Raw genomic sequence first — 19515 nt, 5'->3', positions numbered from 1 at the left:
AAATAAAAATAGAAAGATGTGTAGGAAAGAAAACTTCATCATTCTTACAAAACTTTAAAACTGCAGTTAATGATGAAGAAAGAGAGAAACAGCATGGAAGTAATTGCTTGAATGCTGAAGAATTCCACAGAGTTTGACTCTGAAAATGAAAATTGAACTGACTTTTTTTTTTTTTTTTTTTTTTTTTAAATCCAAATTACATACAAAGCAGAAAAATATGCTTTGGCAGTTCTTACCAGATTTCTTTTGTCAGCTCAACTCTACTTCTGATCTTTTTTTTTGTGTTATTATTTCACATTATTTCACATTATTATTTTACAGCTACCCCTGAAGATACAAGCTCCTTCCCAAAATGTCCACTGCCTGTTGTAATGTTTTTCAGCTTGAAATGCAGCAGAACAAAATGCACTTTTATTGCAGAAGTTCTTTCTGCTAGAGAGGCCCAAGCAGGAGCACTCTACACGAGCCAGCTGTGGCTGCTTCTATAAATCCTGGAGGGTTTTTAACCAGCAAATCTTCACAGAAGTGAAGGGGCACTTAACTACATGGCTAGATTTCATAACTTCTTTCAGAGAAGTGAATTCCTCAAGTTCATGTGCTGAAGGGCTCCAAGTACAGGCTGAGCATGAAAATAGCCTGAAACAGTTGTTCTGAGAGATGTACATGTCCCCAGATTACTCTTGGGGTTGCTCCTCAGTGTGATTATTAGAACCCTTCTCATTCTCAATTTTGCTAATGAACAAGATGGGCTTCTTTCTTTGGTTTGAAGAATCCAGCTTTCACCTACTCCCAGGATGAGCACAGAGAAAAAAGAATTTTCAACGCTACGTGTTTTTAATTTCCGATTGGAAAATGAGTGTGATGATGCTGCAAATGGAGCTCAGGCTGTAGCTGTTGGTAATGGCTGTGCAGGCTGGGGATGGATAATTACTGCATTGCCGTTGTGAAATCAGGAATAAGGATTTTCGCTTCTCCCCGGCAAGAAGCAAATTTATCACGCTGTCCCTTTTGCCAAAGGAGCAAAAAATTACAGTGAAAAATGGGATACTAAGCGGGGATAAGAAAGTCTTGGAGCCTCGGGTTTTTGTACCTGCAAAGCTATAGGATTTTGCTTTGTGGTGGCTCCTCAGGTAAAAGGGGAAGGGAAGGTTCATACCTGAAAGCACAGTGAAGACAGCAGCAAAGGCATTTAACTTGAGCCCATCTATCACACTGCTTGAATGAAAGAGCTCGAGGCACATAAGGCTGAACCCGACGACTAACAGCATGATGTACAACACCTCAGATACTACTGATAACCACAGGACACCTGCAATGCACAAGAAACAGCAACCAGTTAGCTGGGACATTCTTTCAACAGGGTAAAGTTTGTGAATGTTAATTAGGAAATCAGGAATATCTGGGAGTAACTGTGTATTAGGAAGTGGGGTTTTTTTTGAAAGTTGGTTACAGTTGGTTGGTTTTTAAGGTCACCAATTGTAATTTTTTTAATTTTTTTTTACTGCTTATCACACTAAATGTATATTAGGAAAAGTTTCTTGACTGAAAGAGTGATTAAACACTCAAACAGCCTGCCCAGGGAAGTGGTGGAGTCACCATTCCTGGAAGTGTTCAAAAGACAAGTAGATGTGGCAACTTGCAATATGGTTTAGTGGGCATGGGTGTATTTGGTCAAAGGTTGGACTTAATGGTTCTGTGATTCACAGAGTTTAAACTCAGCAAACAACCACCCAAACTGTGACAAACAGAAAAAGGGGTGGATAAAGATGTGGAGTGGCAGCAGGGTAAGGACACTGCAGAAAGGAAAAGGTGCTGTTTAAGATCCCAGTTTGACTAAAGGACCTCTTTGAGTGTGTCCAGGAACCTCTTGGCTCCTCTGACCCAAAGCACAGCACACAGAATTCTCTTTCCCTCCCTGTGCCATGGCTTGGATGAGCACACAGGGAGATGATGGCACAGAACACCTGACAGTTTGTGCACCAGTGGGAGCTGGACAGGCTTGGATGCCTCCTTTTCACCAGGCTGTTCTAAGAAAAGCTCTTCAGTCCAGGTTTTAAACTGCCTCTCACAGTGTAGTGTTGGGGACTGTTATCAGAAACTCTTCCACAGAACTGGTGTCCTGCAGGATGACTGTTTTGCCCTGGGGTGTTTGGATCCACCGCACAGGGCTGTGCCGCTGGGACTGACATGGAAACTGCCACAATTACAGCAGGGGGGACACAGTTATTTATAACCTGCTCAGCTGAAAAGCTGCAGATACAAAATTCAGACTGCCTTCTGGGGACAACCCTCAGAGGAAGGGCAGAGCTGAGGTGCCCTGTGTGAGCTCTGTGGCACTCTGGGGCTGTGCACGGGCAGTGGGTCTGGCAGCACGTGGCACTGACCAGCAGAGACTGAGCCACCCACAGCAGGTGCCACGTTTGGAAATTTCAGCCCAAAACCTCCAGCAGGATCTGCTGAGTCTTTTAAAGTCACCAAGCCACGGGGTAAATTGGAGAGGATGGGAACAGATGATAATATTGAGTGCCTGCCCAATTTCCAATTGCTGTTTCAGCACGAGAATCCGCTAGAATTCTCCAGTACATTTGCTAACCTGATTGCTGGAGAATTCACCTGGAAACAATGAGCAGTGATGGAAAATTTCAGCCTAAGCAGTTGAAACATGGAAAGTTAAGCATCTGAAGACAATGGCTTATATTAGAAAATGTTAGCTGTAACCATAGAGACTGCTACAGGCTTCACTTATATTAATACCTTCTCTCCTCACTGTAAGAGCACATGTGTGATAATGCCTACAGTCAAGCTTATCAAACCAGATATGCAGTCTCACTTTTATCAAATATTTGAGTGTTCTCTTGGTGACCAGGCTCATATTTTTTCTTCTGGAAACTTGTCTTCATAATTACATCTAATTAATATGAGCTAGTTGTTGTTGCCACCGTATCTGACCTTTTGAGTTCTTAAACCACACTACAGAGATAACAATAAATAAACCTTTTAATTGCTCACAGAGGCTGTATGTGCAATATTGCATCTATCATCAGCAAACAGCTGCTTATCTCACTCCTATTAGTCAATGTGGTATCAGGCAACTGGCACACTCTTCCAAAAAGAAATACAAGGGAGAGAGAGCAATGGTGTTGTTCTGTGATACAGCAGGATTTAGAAGGGATTTTGACTCATTTTCTCACAACCAGCAGTTTCTATGATGAGAGAATGATGAAACGATTTGAGTTTGAAAGAATTAGATTACGAAAACCTGACCCATAAACCAAGGCAGCTGACAGCCCTAATTAATAAATAGTAATTCATTTAGCCCCAACATACCTGCCCAGATGTTTATTGCCCTGTTTCAACTCTGGAGGACACCCACTGGTGGGATCTGCACACCAGGGCAGTGCTGTAACAGGGTCTGCAGCTCAGAGCTGTGGGGTGGCTTTGTCTCTGTTTCCTTGGGGGAATAACTGGCTGCAGGGTTGGGCTCAAAGAGTTGTAGTCAAGGGGTAACATCAGGCTGGTGGTTGTCACTAATGGTGCTCAGTTTTAGGGCCGGTTCAGGAGCTGAGTGAACTCTTAAGGAAGTTTACTGGTGACACTAAATCAGGAGGAGACACTGAGTCCCCTGAGAGTGGAAAGGCCTTAAAGAGGTCTTAGATGTGAGTGCATCACCAACCATATGAGATCTAGCAAGGACAAATCCTGGATTCTACTCCTGGGACAGTGCAGATTGCACCCCTGCAGAAGGCATCTGAGGGGGTTGGTTGATGGCTTGGGGGTGCAGTTGATGTACACAGATTTTGTCCACGTTTTACCTGTTGCCCACCTACGAGGCAGTGCTTGAAGCTGGATGCTGCAGACACAAGTGTCTGAACAGGAGGCTGGAGAGATGCACATCAGTCTGTGTGGGAGGATCTGGGTTAATGTGTCCCCAAAGCAAGTGAGGGCACATTGCTAATGGCAGCCTTGTGCACATTCAAGGGACAGGAGGGCTCTGGGAGGTGAGTTGGGCTAGGGCCTGGCTGCTGTCCTTTGTCAGCCTGGGGCAGGAGAAAGCAACAGGAGGACTGTGGGGAGTGTGTCACAGGGAGTGCTTTGGCTTCCCTTCCCACAAGGCTGGGATAAGAGTGGTTTTGCCATCAGGGGAACCTTGCAAGGAGATGATGAAAAGCTCAAGGAGACATGAGTTTGCTCTCCTGTAAAACCTTCTTCTGATGAGACACAAAGGCTGTGTGAGTTTGCTGTGGAAGGCATAGTCTATTCTTTTTTCTTTCTTCCTGTTCCTATCTGCAAAGGAACTCTATGTCTAATTCTCATGTCTTATTTCATGGTGTACACTGAATACCTGCTCTGAGCCTTCTTTAAATGCATCTAATGTGGGGGAAAGGCAAGTCCCACATGCAGTGTTTGCATAGTTCTGAGTATGTCCTGTTCTGCCTGCTTTGATTTTGAATTTCATCTGAAATAATAACACCCAGAAAACGCAAGCTGTATCTGAATTTTGCATCTTCCTGTGGCTGCCTGAAGCAGAACAGTTGCTTCAGGTTATTAATTCAGGAGGCACTGTCTTTCTGTTGTGTGCTGATGGTGAAGTGATCTCCCACTGCTACTCTCTCAACATGAGATTCATGAGGCAGTCACTTGGCATAACTTCCACTTACAATACCTTACAGTCTCCTTCCTGCAAAGTTGAGAGCTCCTTCTCTTGAGGAGACCTCAGTCATTCCAGGTGACAGGGAAGAGCTCTCCAGAGGATTTTTCTCTTTTCCAATCTTCTCTGCTGTCACCTTTTCTGCCTGCCTTACTTCCCTCCAGCCTGTGTCCTCTGCCCCAGGGATCTGTCTGGCCTAACTCAGCTTTTATGGAAAATCTTTCCTTCACGAGAGTCAGCAGTTGATTCACTTGGAGAGTTCTACCTGGATGGCCTGTATCTTCCATGTATTCTTACAAATCACCAGATTTCTCTCATTTTTTGGTCTTCATTCTGTTTATGCATTTTCCTTGACTGTTAATCAAACCGACTGCTGCGTGTGCAGAGAAGGGGTTTGGGTACAGAGCTCAGCTGGGATGTGCCTCTTGTCCCAAGGACATTCCTTGTTGATGCAGAGGGATTGCAGGCCCTGCCCTGCCTCCTCCTCACCGTGTGCAGCGTTTGCCAGTGAGTGTCACCCCTGCTCACTCTGTGGGAAACAGTGCTGTGACACCACAGCCACAATGTGAGACCTCCTAGGAAAGGAGAGTCTTTGACTCCCAAACAAAACTAAATCAAAGCTGGTTTCACCTGCACTCCTGCACACACATTCTCACAAGGATGGGTGCATGCAAGGAGCACTCAGAGTTACTCTTGTGTGCTGTGGGACACTTTGGATCTTTGCTCCTGCCCCACATTTTCAGGACAAGCTGCTTGTGAAGCAAAAGAACTCGAAGTACAGGACCTGGGCTGAGCTGCTCACCTGGAACCAGAGATGGCAAAACTGGGACTCACCTAAAGGTTTCATACAAGTCAACTTATATCATAGGTCTCCTAAATCAGAAGGAATCATATCACCCTCATATCATGTGATCTCATGGCAGGTTGTACTCTATATGATCACCAGCTTTGCCTAAAATGAAAACACAGCCCTGCTGAAAGCTTGTTTTTCATCTGTGCTTCTGCCATTATCCAGAGATCCTGATTTCACAAGAAGAGTGGTGAGCCAGCTGGGGCATTAGTGAGCTTCTTTGTGTCTCTGAGCTTTTGTTAGTTACTCATCAACGTGCCAAGAGGCTGTCTTTGTGGAGTTCATGGTGAGAAGCATCAGTGCCACCTCCTCATGGACTTATCCACTGCAGCAGCATTTTTACAGTTTAAGGAAATCAGTTTTTCAGCATCCCAAGTGAAGTGAGCATACTCTCATTGTGACTGAAAGGATAACTGTTATCCACAGATTTTAGGCACTCAAGTCCATCATGAACCATCTGAGAAGATCAGCCCTTTGCCTTCCTGACAGCAGCAACATTCTGAAAGATTTACAGATTCTGAGTGCACCTCTGCAAAAGCTGGTGATCATGTTGAGATAATGTGTTAACAAAAGGATGTGACAGACAGTCCTGAATGTTGTTCACAAAACCTGAAATCATTTCAAGTCAGCCCTGATCACCAGGGAAGGCACTCTAGATGAACATGCTGTCATCTCCCACCAAGGAGCACTCTGAGTCAGGGATCTCCAATGCTGAGTTTCCTTTGAAACAGGAATTTTGAAAACAAAAGCATAGGAATTCTACTTAGAAGAACTCAAGGCACTGTACCACCTTTCACTGAATTCCTGAGGAAGGAACCCAAAGAACAGGGTGCTTGATGACTTCCAGGAGTTTTTAGCTAATTTTGACTGCTTGGTACCTGAAGTTCATTCCTTGTTCAAATCCACTGCCATTTCCTGACACAAAAAAGCAAGAATTGCTGACTCCAACTTTTCTGTGAGACAGCTCTGGTTAAACTGAGGAATGCCAAGCCTGACATGTTCTTCCATGAAATGCTCCTTCCCCACAACATGCAAAGATGATTCTTTGTTGTCCTGTGTTGCATTATTAAAACCATTCTCACACTGGTTACCAGTTTGGATTGAAACACCAAGAATTTGGATAACATCTGAATGGGATTACATGCAGCATGATAAAGAAGCATTTGCTGCTGTTTCTGGAACCCCAAAGTTCCATAATTTCAATAACTGTTGAGCTTTTGAGATGAACACAAGCCAACAAGGCAGTTCCAGAGAGCCTAAATCACATCTATACCTCCTACCACCTACAGTCACATGCAGCCATGGAGTTGGATGCATAACTCGCCAGCAAATCAGAAAAGTTGATTTTTGGTGCCAGCTCTCTGTGCCAACGTTTTTTGATGGCAGATTGTGAGGTCCTATCTCCAGATGAAATAACGATATTGAAATCCTCCCCTGGTGCTTCTCCAGGCTGGCCAGGCCATGAAAATGACTGTCAAAGATCCAGTGGTAGTGCATGTTCTCAAGGCAACACTGAAGAGGTGGCCAACAGAGGAATTGCTGGGAGAGTTCAAAGCATTTTTAATCCATAAACATGAGCTATTTGCTCTTAAAGGATTTCTTCAGGGAAAATCTTATTGCTATTCCTGAAGGAGATTGCTGAGTCATGTTAACTGCGTTATATGCAGGGATTGTGTGCATGAAAATGTCAGTCATGCGTTTTGGCTAGTGGCTTGGAAATAATGCCAGCATAAATAAACCCATAAATGAATGTATTACCTGCCACACCACGTGGCACTGCCTGCTGAAAGCCCAGTGTTCCTGAGCAACGCCCAAGAAGAAATGGTCTGGAATCTGTATTGATTTCTGAGGGCTCTTTCAGACAGAAAATTAGCTTCCTAATTGGGGTAAGCTCATATTTAGAATGCCTCAGTGGGATTTCATCCTCCTCAGAAACACCTACTGCCTCAGCCTCTGCTCCCTGAGGATCTGCGGCTGCTTCATCCCAGCCCTTCTAAGAGCAGAAAGAACTGCCCTTCTGGCTGATGGGCTCGAGGGTCTGACCAAGGCAGCCTCATCTGAGCTGTCACACCGTGCCACGCTGTCCCCCAGCAGGTAATCATGCTGGATGATGCTGCAGGCAGCCAAGGACACCTTGCAAAGGTTTAGAGTCGCCCTGTTCCTCGTAACTCAGTGTCACGAGGCTGCTCTGAGGGTCAGTCTGGCTGAGCCACCATGAGGCATCATCTCCAGTCACTCCTCTGCCAGTTCAGCCTTGATCTGTCTGAGAAATACTGATACGAGCAAGGAGAGGCTCGAGGGGGTTTCTACATCACAGTTGACAGAAAAACCTTCTCTCTACTTCTTCTGTCACTTCTGAAGCATTGGAGCTGAGCAGTGTGTGCTCCTAAATAACTGCTGAGATTATTGCCCAGGCTGAGATGAAACCCAGAGCACAGCACTTGAAGGACGAGATGGGTGCTGCACTGTTGAGCAGCTGGAGACATCAGTGTCTAAGCAACGCTGTCCTGGAGAGTGTGCATCCTTCTTGCCTCCTCACTGGCATGCTGCTAACCCAGACTGTTCCTCAGGGAAGAAAGCGCTCCTCTCAGCCTGTGCTTCGCAGTCATTGTCTCCAAGATCCCTAAACTGCCAATCAACATAGAAAAACCACAGAAGACTGTGACAAGTCAAGCAGACAGATGGCATCCAACATCTGGGAGGGAAAAGACTATGTATGAGGGCAAAACCTGGTTTTGGGTGGTGTGAACTTGCATGGAGGAAGCCATGGTGCAGGTGTTGTTTCTTCTTTGTGCAAAAACATTTCACTGTTCTTCTTGGTGTCCATGCATGCTGCAGTAGCTGGTGAGATGGGGGAGTTGTTACCCTTGTTCATGTTACCAACAACAAAGAGTTATCTTTGTGTGCCTCCTGGTTTGTATTTGCTGTCCTTATGTGTCTGCACTCGGGCTGACACTGCTCTGCTTTTCCAGACTTAGTGGCTCTGTTGGAACTGACACCTGGAACTCACTCTAATCTCTCCTCTTCACATTCAGTGCAAGAGAGAAGAGAGGAAAATTAAGGCAAATGGGTACACACTGAGAAGCGTCATGCATGTTGTTTGGGAAAAGCAGCAAGGCAAGCTCTGTGTAAATCCCACTCTTTCTCTTCCAGTGGCATTCTGATGGTTTTAGCAATTTGCTCATCTCTGCTGCTCCAATACCAGGAACTGCAAGGCAGAAGTACTGGAGTGATCAGCAAATGGTGAAAGGAGCAAACAGCGAGCGTGCTGTTGTGTCTGGCGTCAGGGCTCGGCGCTGAGCAGTCAGCCCGTCTGCCGGTTAATGCCGTCACATCGAACCACACCATCTGCCCGCTCCTCTCCTGCTGCCGTGTGAAAGCACTGAGAGGAGAGGAGACAACAGAACTCCGAGAGAAAAAAGGAAGCTTCATGATCCTAAATGCCATCAGAGATACCTAAAGCTCCCTGTTATGGTAAAAACAAACACAGAAAGGGCCGGCAGCCAGACAAGAGACTGTGCTTTGCAAACGCGAGAAACCGGGTGATAAACCCCTGGAACTGCTGAAGGGACAGAGGAAAAACCAGCTGGATTGGTCTGGTTTAGCTTTAGCTCTTTGGTTTCTTTATTTTGAGAGGTGAGGCGGAGCTGGGAATCAGGAAATGATTATTTTCTACATGATGATGTGCTTTCTGTGACTTTTGATGGTTCTGGCATCGAGCAAACTTGATCCTGTGTGTGGTACTGAGCAGACTGGGGAATATCTTCTTACCCATGTTCTCTTTTTTTCCTGGTGTGTAGTAATATAGTGAGTAGAGCAATGGAATGGAAAAAAGGATGAAAAATACTCTAAACTGGGACCATCCTTATGTCCATATGCTTTACTAAATATATTTGGGATCAGTGTTTCCTTTTGAAGACCTACAGTGCAGGGTTGTGGGCTGAGAGATGAATGATGTTCAGACCAGTGTCCTCCATGTCTTTGGCATCACCATCATGACAAGCAAGACTATTGCTTCCTTTTAGGAATTAGGAATTTAGCTTGAATTCTGCTCTTCAACATGGTTTAATCTTTGTATGCCTAATTAGCTTTTTAAAGCTAACTTCAATGATTCATAACAGATGTGTAAGAAAACACAGATAAATTACTAATAACACATTTTTTCCTGCATACCTAATCATAGTACTGTGCACTAAGACAAGTGCACAGGTCTGTGTGGGTATGGATTTACCCTATTGCAGATACATGAAGAATAGTGCAATAGGAAGTATTCAAGAATATAGAGACTGTTTTGGAAAGTGTACAGTTCTTGTGGCAGACCCAGCTACATTTCCTTTTACTGGATGCAGGTCTCTAAGTGGTCCTTTCAGAAAATCGTCCCTCTGTTTTTCCTCTCAGGAACAGCTCCCCAGCACACAAAAAAGGAGGTCTGTGTTTTAACTTGGCTCTTACAAGTCTCGTCTGTCTCTTTTCCAGCCTGGAATCTGTTCTGTGTCGTCCTTCTCATACAAACAAGCATTTCCCTATTTTTGACCATAACTGTCACTCTTCTCTCTCTCTCTTTAAATTTTATCATAACTTTGAGCTGGGGCTGGCAGAGGAGGGATGAGAGGTGCTGCCAGAGAGCTGCAGGTGGGTACATCATGAATACTTGTGGTGGCATGGTGACTTTTTTGTTTTGTTCTTTGTTTCCTATGATGATCCTAATATTTCTTTTCATCTTAATCTCTGCAGAGCAGTGAATTAATGTTTTCATAGAAGTGTCTGTCATCTTTCCAAGAACTCTATCCTGAGGGGAAAAAGCTAATTCAGAACCCATCACTATACATGTAAAGGTAGGATGACTCTCCATGTTCACCACTTCACATTTATCAACACTGAATATTATCTGCCATTTGCTCTCAGTCACAAAGATAGAGGCCTGCAGTATATCCAGTAGCTTTAAAGTTTTCAAGCTTCATTTGTCCTTTTAGCTGAACATTTTAATGTATTTTAATCTGCTCTCGCTTTTCTCGGGTTCCCTTCATGACTTCAAAAAACCCAAAACCTTTTATTCCTTCTGAAGGAGACTGAATGTCTGTTAGTCACCCATACAGGGTATCTTTACTAACATTTTGAATCAAGTTCCTCACTCAGGAGTAAGTCAAGATTAACAAGTTTCCCACTGATTTCTCCACACTCACAAAGTCTGTCCAGATTTCAGTCTCTGCACCATACCTAGCACAGCACTTCTCAGTCTGTACTGGGGTTTTAGAGTCTACTACTGGTTTGTTTTCTCTCCTTACACCTTATCAAGTTTCACCCTGCTATCTGTGAAACTGTCCCAATGGGTGATCACTAATATCATCCTGCATTTTTTATCTGAACGTGGAATCCATCCATAGAGAGATTGTGTTGCTCATTAATGACATTACCTTGTTATTCTGATTCAGCTTTAGTACACGACATCTGCTTTGTCTTTCAGTGTAATCAGCACCAAGACGTTAATGTCCTACTAATTATCTTTCTCCCATCAAATTTCTGGTACACCTATTATGTCAGTATCCATTAAAATCAGGCATCTAGTTTCCCTTCTCATTAACTGCTGTTGAAGTGCTGGTTTAGCAGCACGTCCAGAACTGGCTCGGCTTCCTCTTTTTCTGTGCTGTGTTTAGGTGAGACTTGATTTGTTTACTTGCTGTTTGCCATGTGCTACCTTGGCTTTGCCAGCTACTTTTTCAGAACGTGCAGAATTTTTATTGCCCTGTCTCTCCAGGATGCATCATCATGAGCTGTGCAGAGGACACGCAGAAGGCACCTCCTGCCTCTGCCAGGACAGCCTCTGATTTGAAAAGTCCCCTGTAACATTTTGGACTGTTAAATGCTCACTAGCAACGAGATAAACCTTCTGCAAGGTTTAGCCTTGCCTGTGGTGTCTAAAAAGTCTAGTTAATTTTATGCATGTGGATTTCCCTGTCAATAAGGACAAAGCAGTGCAATCCAGGCAGTTACCGCTGCTTTGCCATTCATTGTGGGAATTATTCCATAGATATCACAGCTGAAGTAAGGGAGGCAGAGCATTAGAGTAACTTAGACCAGGATCTACAATACCTGGAAGGAGTTTGCCCTGTGTTGCTGTGGCCATCTCTAAATTTTAAGCCAACATTGACCTTTGAGCCAGTTCCTAAAGCGACTTCAGAACAGGGCTCCTCAGGCCAGAATACCTCAATTCCATGCATGCTGTGAGCATTCCTGGTGTTTGGGAAGTGCCTGAGTCCCAGCCCCCATAACCACCATCCCAAAAACTCTCAGGGGTACCATATTTCCTGCAAACCCTTGTTCTTCTCCAGCAAAATGCTTCCAGCACAAGTGCTGCTTCCATCTGATTTCTGCTTTTTACATATCCCAGCCTTCACTCACACAAGGAGTTGGACCGGTCAGGACTCCTCATTGTCCTCCTCTCACTGTGGCTGAGAGCTGACAGTGACGTATTACTGAAGGATGGGGGAGTTTGAATCCCCACAGAGCCCTGGGCAGGGGCAGGAACACACCTATGTGTGTATCCAGCATTTATCAGCTCATTTCATGGGATATAGTGCAACCTTTTGCTTTCCCTTCTGGTGCCATGATTTCCAGTTGTAATTTTTGACCTTTTTTTTTCCTTTCGAATGTATCCTCCACGGCCTCTTGGAAGCTTCCTTGGGCACAGAGTTGAAGGAATGGGAAAGAGGATCTGGAAGGTGCACCCACGAGGTGCAGTGGGAGGAGGAGTGTGGTGGTGTGTCCCAGACTCAGTGTTTTGGGCACCACAAGAGGGACATGAATGACCCTCACTAAGTGGGTCACCCTTCTCTTCAGGCAGCAAAATACTCAGCAGGAACAAAACTTTCATTAAGTTTTGAGTAGAAGATCCCAGAAGCAATTCAGAACTGAAATATCAGGTCCAGCCCTACTGTGACAGTTTCCTTCCAACTCCTTCTGGAAATACTTGCTGTTTTACTGCTCACAACTGTAATGAAAATTAGAAATTGTGGGACCCAACATCTGCTCCGTGAGAGCCCACTAAAAATCCTGTAACCAGCTATTGTCCTATCATTTCTTATCAATAGCAAATGCAAACTGTCATAAGAAAATGTGGTTTTTTCCTAGTTATTATCTACCATCACGAAGCTGATTTTGTTAAGCAGATTTGGCACTAAGAACCAGCAACAGCTAATAAATTCAATGTTAGGCTTACGAGGTTCTGACAGATTGCTGGCAGCTGCCTTAAATGCAGGAAAAAGCTCTCCTAGTGTGGGTTGGAAATGCTTATTTATACCATACTGTGGGTCTGTTTGCCCCAAATTTTGCTGCCTCCTTTTAGTAGATGTCATTGGTGAGATATATGCAAAGGGTATAATAGCTGATCAGAGATACACTGCACTGGGGATCAGCACTAATGGATAAAGATGGGAAGCTCAGCCATAAACTATTAGATTTTTACAGTAAGAATAAGACACTTTTTCATTTATGAATGCAAGATCTGTGATAAGGGTGTAACTACACTGGACCATACGTGATTTTATTTACTGTGAGTTTTGATGGTTGGTTTTTCTATGCTAAGACTATTTTAAATACCGTGGAGGAGTTGTATACTATCCTGCTGTTAATTGGCAATGGATTCTGGAAGAGATGAGCTGTACAACCAGGCCAAGTTTGTTCTTAGGCCTTTTTTTTTAGGATGTCTTTAAAGAGGAAGGTGATGTGCCCAGAAGTAGGCACAGGTTTCAACAGCCTGTATTTGGTTTAGAAGTTGGTCAGACAGACAGAGGTGCTCTTTGGATCAGGGAAAACCAACTGAAAAGGAAATTTTGGGAAGCCTGAGTGCTCATTTGCAGTATCAGACTGTGTAATATAGAGATATTTCAGATGATCAAAATCTCGAACAACCAGTTTTTGGTTGTTGAATATATAAAAATATTGGATAGACCAAGAGGAACTGAGTAAGCTGAAGTCTCACTGTGAAGGTAAGTTTAGTCCAAAATTTTCCAGTTGCCCATGTTGTTTGTATAATTGAACTCAAATTTTGCTATTCACTGTATTTTATCCTGTCTTGTTTACTTGGAGAAAGAAGAATCAAGAATCTGTCTTAGGACTTGCTGGAACTGAGTAGTTGATAATCCTCTGACCATTAAAGTCAATGCTGAGTGAGGGGATAAAGAAATTAAAGGAATATGACGTTCTTTCTAACTGGAAAAGAGTAGATTAACTCAAAGAATTACAGAATTCTTCAGTGAAAATAAAGTGGGTGTTATTGATACACAATTTTCTCTTCACATGTGGTGAGAGTTTCTCTGAACACTACAAGACTGATGGTGAAAATTTCAGATTAACTATGTTGCGGTGTCCAACTTGATTTACAGTTGTGGAGTTTACCCTGGCTTTGTTTATGAGTCTGGTGGTCAGCACTTTCCATCTCTGACAAAGCATTGCCCTCTCTCTCTGTCAATATGCCTTACAGTTCCACGGAAAGACTTCAGACACAGACACAATTTTCTTCACAACACTAAACCAAAGGAGCCTTCCTTCCTCAAAAAAGAAAAACAGAATTGTCTAGAAATATGCACTGACATCATGCAGCAACTCTAAAATTCTCCTGGAAAAAAAAAAAAAAATGCTGACAGCATTTCACACAACCAAAAGAAATACTAAAAGTAAAGCACTAAATGCTGTTTTGGAAAGCGTGTGGGTGCTGGAACCAAGCACTATGCACCATAATGAAGTCCTACAGAAAATGGAGAAAGCAGAAAACCACTCCACTGCCTTTGTAGCAGACACCTTGTGCTTGCTCTGTCTCCTGAAGGTGCCATGCTGTGCCCAGCAGTCCCTGGGCTGGGAAACCACTCAGGAATTGGATCTTAACACCCAGGCTGCCTCTTCAGCTCCTCTTACATCCTCATCACTGTCCATTAGATCTCCTCTCCCAGGTCTCTCCTTCAGGCTGCAGGATGGCACTCTTGTCCTTTTACAGAACTCTCCAGAACTTTGCTATCCTTGTTGTTGTTCTGTCAGCTGCACTAAAAAGGACAAAATCCCCCACTGCATTTTACACAAAGGTGAAGCTTTCAGATGTGTGCAGCCCTCATGCTCTCTGCTCTGCTCTCAAGTCCTTTTCTAATGCTTTCTAGCAGACAGTTTGTTTTTTGATTGCTGCTGGGTATTGAGCTGCTGGTTTCATAAGAGCAGTTATGCCCCAAGGTCCCATTTGTGTGTGTGAGATTTAACTCGGAGCCCATTAGCAGCAGTAATCCCAGGCTTGTTCTTCCCTTATGTGCATAATTTATTTGGGTTTGCTTACAATGGATTTCACAGAGGCTCTCTGTGACTGTTCCTCTCACTGCTATACCCTCTGCTTTATTAATGGTAATTGCCTTTCTCTCCGTTTTCCAGCGGATCAGCAATTCAGACAAACTCAGAACAATTGTTCCTTACGCCACTTACTGCTGCTCCACCACACCTGATGAAGGCACCTCGTGCCCAGAAGGTTTTGGGATTGTCTCAAGTGATCTCACAAAACATATTGGGCACCTCTTTCTTGGTCTGTGGGCAGAGTGCTCTGCTCTGTCTGGAGCTGGCAGCAGGACGGGCTCAGCCACCCAGTTTAATGCAATTCTACACTTCTTTTTTTTTCCTTATAGATAATATTTTTAAATATGGGTTAAATTGCTTTTGAGAATTAAATAATTTTCAATAATTAATTAGTTAAACTCTAATAGCAGGGCAAGGAAAAATGTTTGCAGCCTGCCTCCGTGCACTTGAATATATAATTTTTTAAAAGGGTAAAGCAAACAAACAAGCATCTAGATGATTCCCTCTCACAAAGAGACATTTGGTACTGTGTGGCTGCATTCTTCTGACCATAAATATCTTCATGGCCTGAGCAGACAGTTGGCTGTATTGTCTTACCTTTTTCAGAAGCCGGGGCAAGGTCAATAAAACTTCGACACTTCTCACCTTTAAAAGAAAAGGATTGGTTTAGGACACAGAAGTTCACTGGGGTCGCTCTGCCCCCTCTCTGGGCTGCCTTCCTGCCATTTCTCCCATCCCAATCTCTACAGGACCACAGGGCTGTCTCACACTGAGGGCAGACATTCACCTGTGCCTCCATCCTGACCAAACCCACTCAGCTCACAGGGCTGGACCCTCCCTTAGGATTTACAGTCCCTTCAGCAGGACTGTGGGATGCAGGTCGTGAAGAAAAACCTTCTCTGCTGCCTGAGTCCCTGCTGGGTCAGTGATGCTCTCTCCCAAGGCCAGGAGCAGTGCTGCCCTCGGGATGGAGTGACACAGGGAAAGACACCACAGAGGTTTCTCCTGCACTGGGAGGGCAAAGACCTCTTTCACTGACACTTTTGGCCTCCTTCTTCCCATCACTGGGCAATGCCTGTGCCCCACCAGGTGTGAGGCACAGAGGTTTCCAAACACAGATAGCACATGTGACTAGGTCAGACAAAACCTGAAGCACAGAGGAGTTAAGCAATCACATAGCATTTAAAAAAAAAAATTATAAAGCAGGCAAATGCCTTGCTCTGAGCATCACAACCTGTGCCACTCCCCCTGCTTCGTGGCTGCTGCATCCACTTATTACTGCAAATTAAACTCTCTCTGCTTAGGACTCCACCTCTATTTTTGCAGAGAAGCCTTTTGCTTCTGAACATGAAATACATCCTAAGGGTAGATGCTTGGACCTTCTTTTTATTTCTTCAGGCAGTCAAAGCTCATAAAATAATTCCTCTGCCCCAGGTGCATCCATCCACCAAGGGCATGTGTTTCCTTTGATGTGATATATTCCAAGGTGCCAAACAGCTCACCCAATTCGAGGAGTCAGAGCTCAGCAGGTCTGCCAGGGGTCTCAAGGAGAACCCCTTTTGCCCTTTCAGACTTTAATTGAAGCAAAGGCAGCTATAGGACTAGGGGTTTGTTTATTACCTTTACTCATTTTTAATTGCAGAGTCAAAGGACTGAATTAGGAAATGTGAGCCATTAAAAAAGAATAAACAGTGAAATGCCACAGCGATGGCCAGGTCAGTGTGTAATTTTTTCTTAGTTTTAATACAAGTATATGTACAAACCAATGTAAAATGTCACTTTTTCTGTTATCTTTTTTGGTAGGATTGAGATAAACATAACCATTCAAATGATGGCTGTGCTGCCATAACAATCTATTATTATAATGCTATTATTACTGCTTTTAATTTATTTTTGCGGTTTTAAACCTATGCTAAATACACTGAGAAGTGTTGTGCACATAGTCTGTAGTCTATGTACAAGTTGCTGTAAAAGAAAAGGTTCACTTGACATGGAAATGAGCATTTTGGTAACTCCATGGCAGGGCAAGGATTTCTGGTTTGTGAATCCAAACACTGCCCAGGGGACAGTCAAGAAAAGGGAGTTACACTTAACCTACCAAAGCATCATCTATCTCTCTGTCTAAAGAGGTTGGTAGGGCAGGCTCTAACTGAGCAGAAGGAATGTCAGATGGAAAAGTTATGAAGTTTTGGGGCAGACAGACAGAAAGACAACTGATGGATCACAGAAATCACACCAGCCCAGAAGGGCTGTGTTGGCAGGAGCCTGCAGGTCTCCTGTCCAGCCTCCTGTTCCAAGCAGGACTATCACTAACACCTGCTCAGGGTAGCCTGACTTTTCCAGTCAAATCCTGAACTCTTTCCAGGATGGTGATACCCATCATTTAGGGACTCCAAGCATGGAGTTTGTCCCCTGCTCTGGTCCCAGAGTGCACCACCCTCCTGGAGAAGTGGTTCCTTACACCCAATCTGGACTCCTCCGGCTGCTCTGGCACCTTTGTAGTCATTCTTTCTCTATTTTTAGGGATGTGAACAAGCCCAGCTCCTCCCCAGTTTCTTTTCACACGTGCTGTACTTTAGGCCTCTGACCAAGAAATCCACAGAAATAGTTGGATTATAAAAGAGACTGCTGTAAGTAAGAAACATGCTCACCCAGAGCCTCAGAGTTTTAGGGCATGAGGTGTTTCAGGAGTGCATTGACATAAAATCAAGGGAATACAGGGAGAGTGACCTTCAGATTTGGACTTGATACAAGCAGATTAAGCAGGATTTTTCATTCTAGCCATATGGATCTGTGGTTTGGGTCTGGTTTTGTGCTGTGGTTGGGTTTTTTTCTTTTTCTTCTTCTCCATTTTTTCCCCCCTAGATGTAAGCTGTTATTCTTAAGAAAATTTTATTCTAACCCGACTTCAAGCTAACTGGCTAGCATTGATCATCTCTCACCTGTGATTGCAGTGAATCCAAAGTCACATTACTTGAAAATTTTAACAAATACCTGACTGTCCAGCATGTTATCCCAACATAGGCAAAGGAAAATGGCATTTGCTACTACAGGAACTGCACAGGCTGTTCTGAGAGCTGAAATGTTTTGATGTTGCAGACACGAGGCAATTTTCCTGACAAGTACGTGCCACACACTTGGAAGGGCTGGAAGTTCTGGACTTCCCAGTATGTTCTGAGCAACAGAAGGAGAAGAAAGAGCATGGAGGGACGTGGTGCCTTTCAGATACATGGCAAGGGACAGAGCCTTTCTGACATGTGGGTACTGAGCAAGCTGATGGTATGAGAGTGTTTGGCTGCAGGTGCCTTGACTGCAGGACAGGAGGAGAGTGGTCACAGGCTATTGGGAGGAATGTGCATCCTCATCCTCCCTCTAATCAGCTTGTCCAGAACACCATCTCTCCCAGGAGAGATGGCTGTGGTGAGGCCTCTAGTTTAAATAATATGGAGAGAAAATGCTGGAGCATCCAGAAAAAGTCCTTTTGGAGCCATAGCACAAAGACTGAGAATCAACTGGAGACAGGGAAGCTTGGGAGGATGTCACTTCACTTCCAGCAAGTGATGTCTGGATTGTGCCTGTCTTACTGCTGAAGGTCATTGGAAGGAACTGCACAAGCAGCTCCTGACACTTCCCTTTGTTGTTCCTGTTGTTGGAGCACTGGAAACCCCTCCTCCCTATTCAATGGTAACCACTGGTGGTATTTATAGACCACATCCATACTTCCCCATGCAGACATGCATCTTACTGAGAACTGAAGAAGTCAGCAGTGCTTTCACTATTCCTCTTAGGATTTATTCTAAGTTATTTTTGGGTATCTTGTATAACTGATCTCTTAAGCCCTCTTAAGTTTAATTTTAGACTTGGCAGAGTTTATCCTGCTGTGCTGTCCTTTTCCAGATGCATCTTCTCCTCTTACCCAGGCTCCTGGAGAGTCTTCAGAGAATACAGAAAAGGCTGTTTAGAGCAGCAACAAGAAGAGTGTCTCGGATTCATCCCTCTGAGAGTCCTGCCTTCACGGATTTCTGGCTGTGATTCTGAGAGAGAGGAAAGCCAAGGAGTCATCTCTCCTTCACTTCACTCACATATAGAAGAGACATGACCTGGCTTGAATTCTCCACTTCCACGCCGGAGCAGGGGCTGTGAACAGTGCCTGAGAAGCTCTGTGGAGCTCAGTTGCTGGAGGCTGAGGAGAGAGGACTCACCAACCACCTAAAGATCCATAAGCAAAGCACTTGGTACCAGCTTCTTCTGTGTCTTGCAAAGGGTGAGGCAGAAACACCATCTATGCAAGCTCTTGCAAACACACTCCCTCCTATCCAGACTGGCTCTGCATGGGCTCAGCTGTGTCTCTGCTGGCCTTCCTGAGAAGGGCTGATGGGTCACAGGGGTCTGCAGGACTGGGTACTACCAGTCCAAAGTTTACCTGTGGTTTTCTCTATTCAATCCTTAATTAATTAATCTAATCCTGTATGTGTGCATGTCTATGTGTAACTGTAACTTGCCAGGGAAATTCAAACTGAAGCAGCCAGAGGGTGGAAGGAAATACATCTGAAAAGACTGAGCTGGAGGGTGGGTAAGAGCCTTGAGGTCTTGGTATGGCTAACAGAGCCCATGAAAATACCTCAGGGACCATCCATGGGATGTGCCTGTGCATCTCCAGTGGGACAGGGTGTGTGTGTTTCAGCAGTGA

General features: G+C 44.3%; 1 protein-coding gene across 3 annotated transcripts in view; it reads right to left on the bottom strand.

Annotated features, from left to right (window-relative positions):
* Positions 1-19515, bottom strand: part of GSG1L (GSG1 like) — a 55471-nt gene that overhangs the window by 22089 nt on the left and 13867 nt on the right. For all 3 annotated transcript variants that reach the window (XM_050317289.1, XM_050317288.1, XM_050317287.1), the window contains exons 2-3: positions 15423-15470; positions 1157-1309 (exon numbers count right to left, since the gene is read on the bottom strand). In XM_050317289.1, coding sequence (XP_050173246.1) covers positions 1157-1309; positions 15423-15470 — 201 coding nt within the window. The remainder of the gene's footprint in view (positions 1-1156; positions 1310-15422; positions 15471-19515) is intronic.

This window comes from Myiozetetes cayanensis, unplaced genomic scaffold (genome assembly GCF_022539395.1).
Source record: "Myiozetetes cayanensis isolate MyiCay16 unplaced genomic scaffold, myiCay2020 scf20-37, whole genome shotgun sequence".
NCBI lineage: Eukaryota > Metazoa > Chordata > Aves > Passeriformes > Tyrannidae > Myiozetetes > Myiozetetes cayanensis.
The sequence above is the reverse complement of the archived record's forward strand: the minus strand, read 5'-3'. Positions and strand labels throughout refer to the sequence as shown.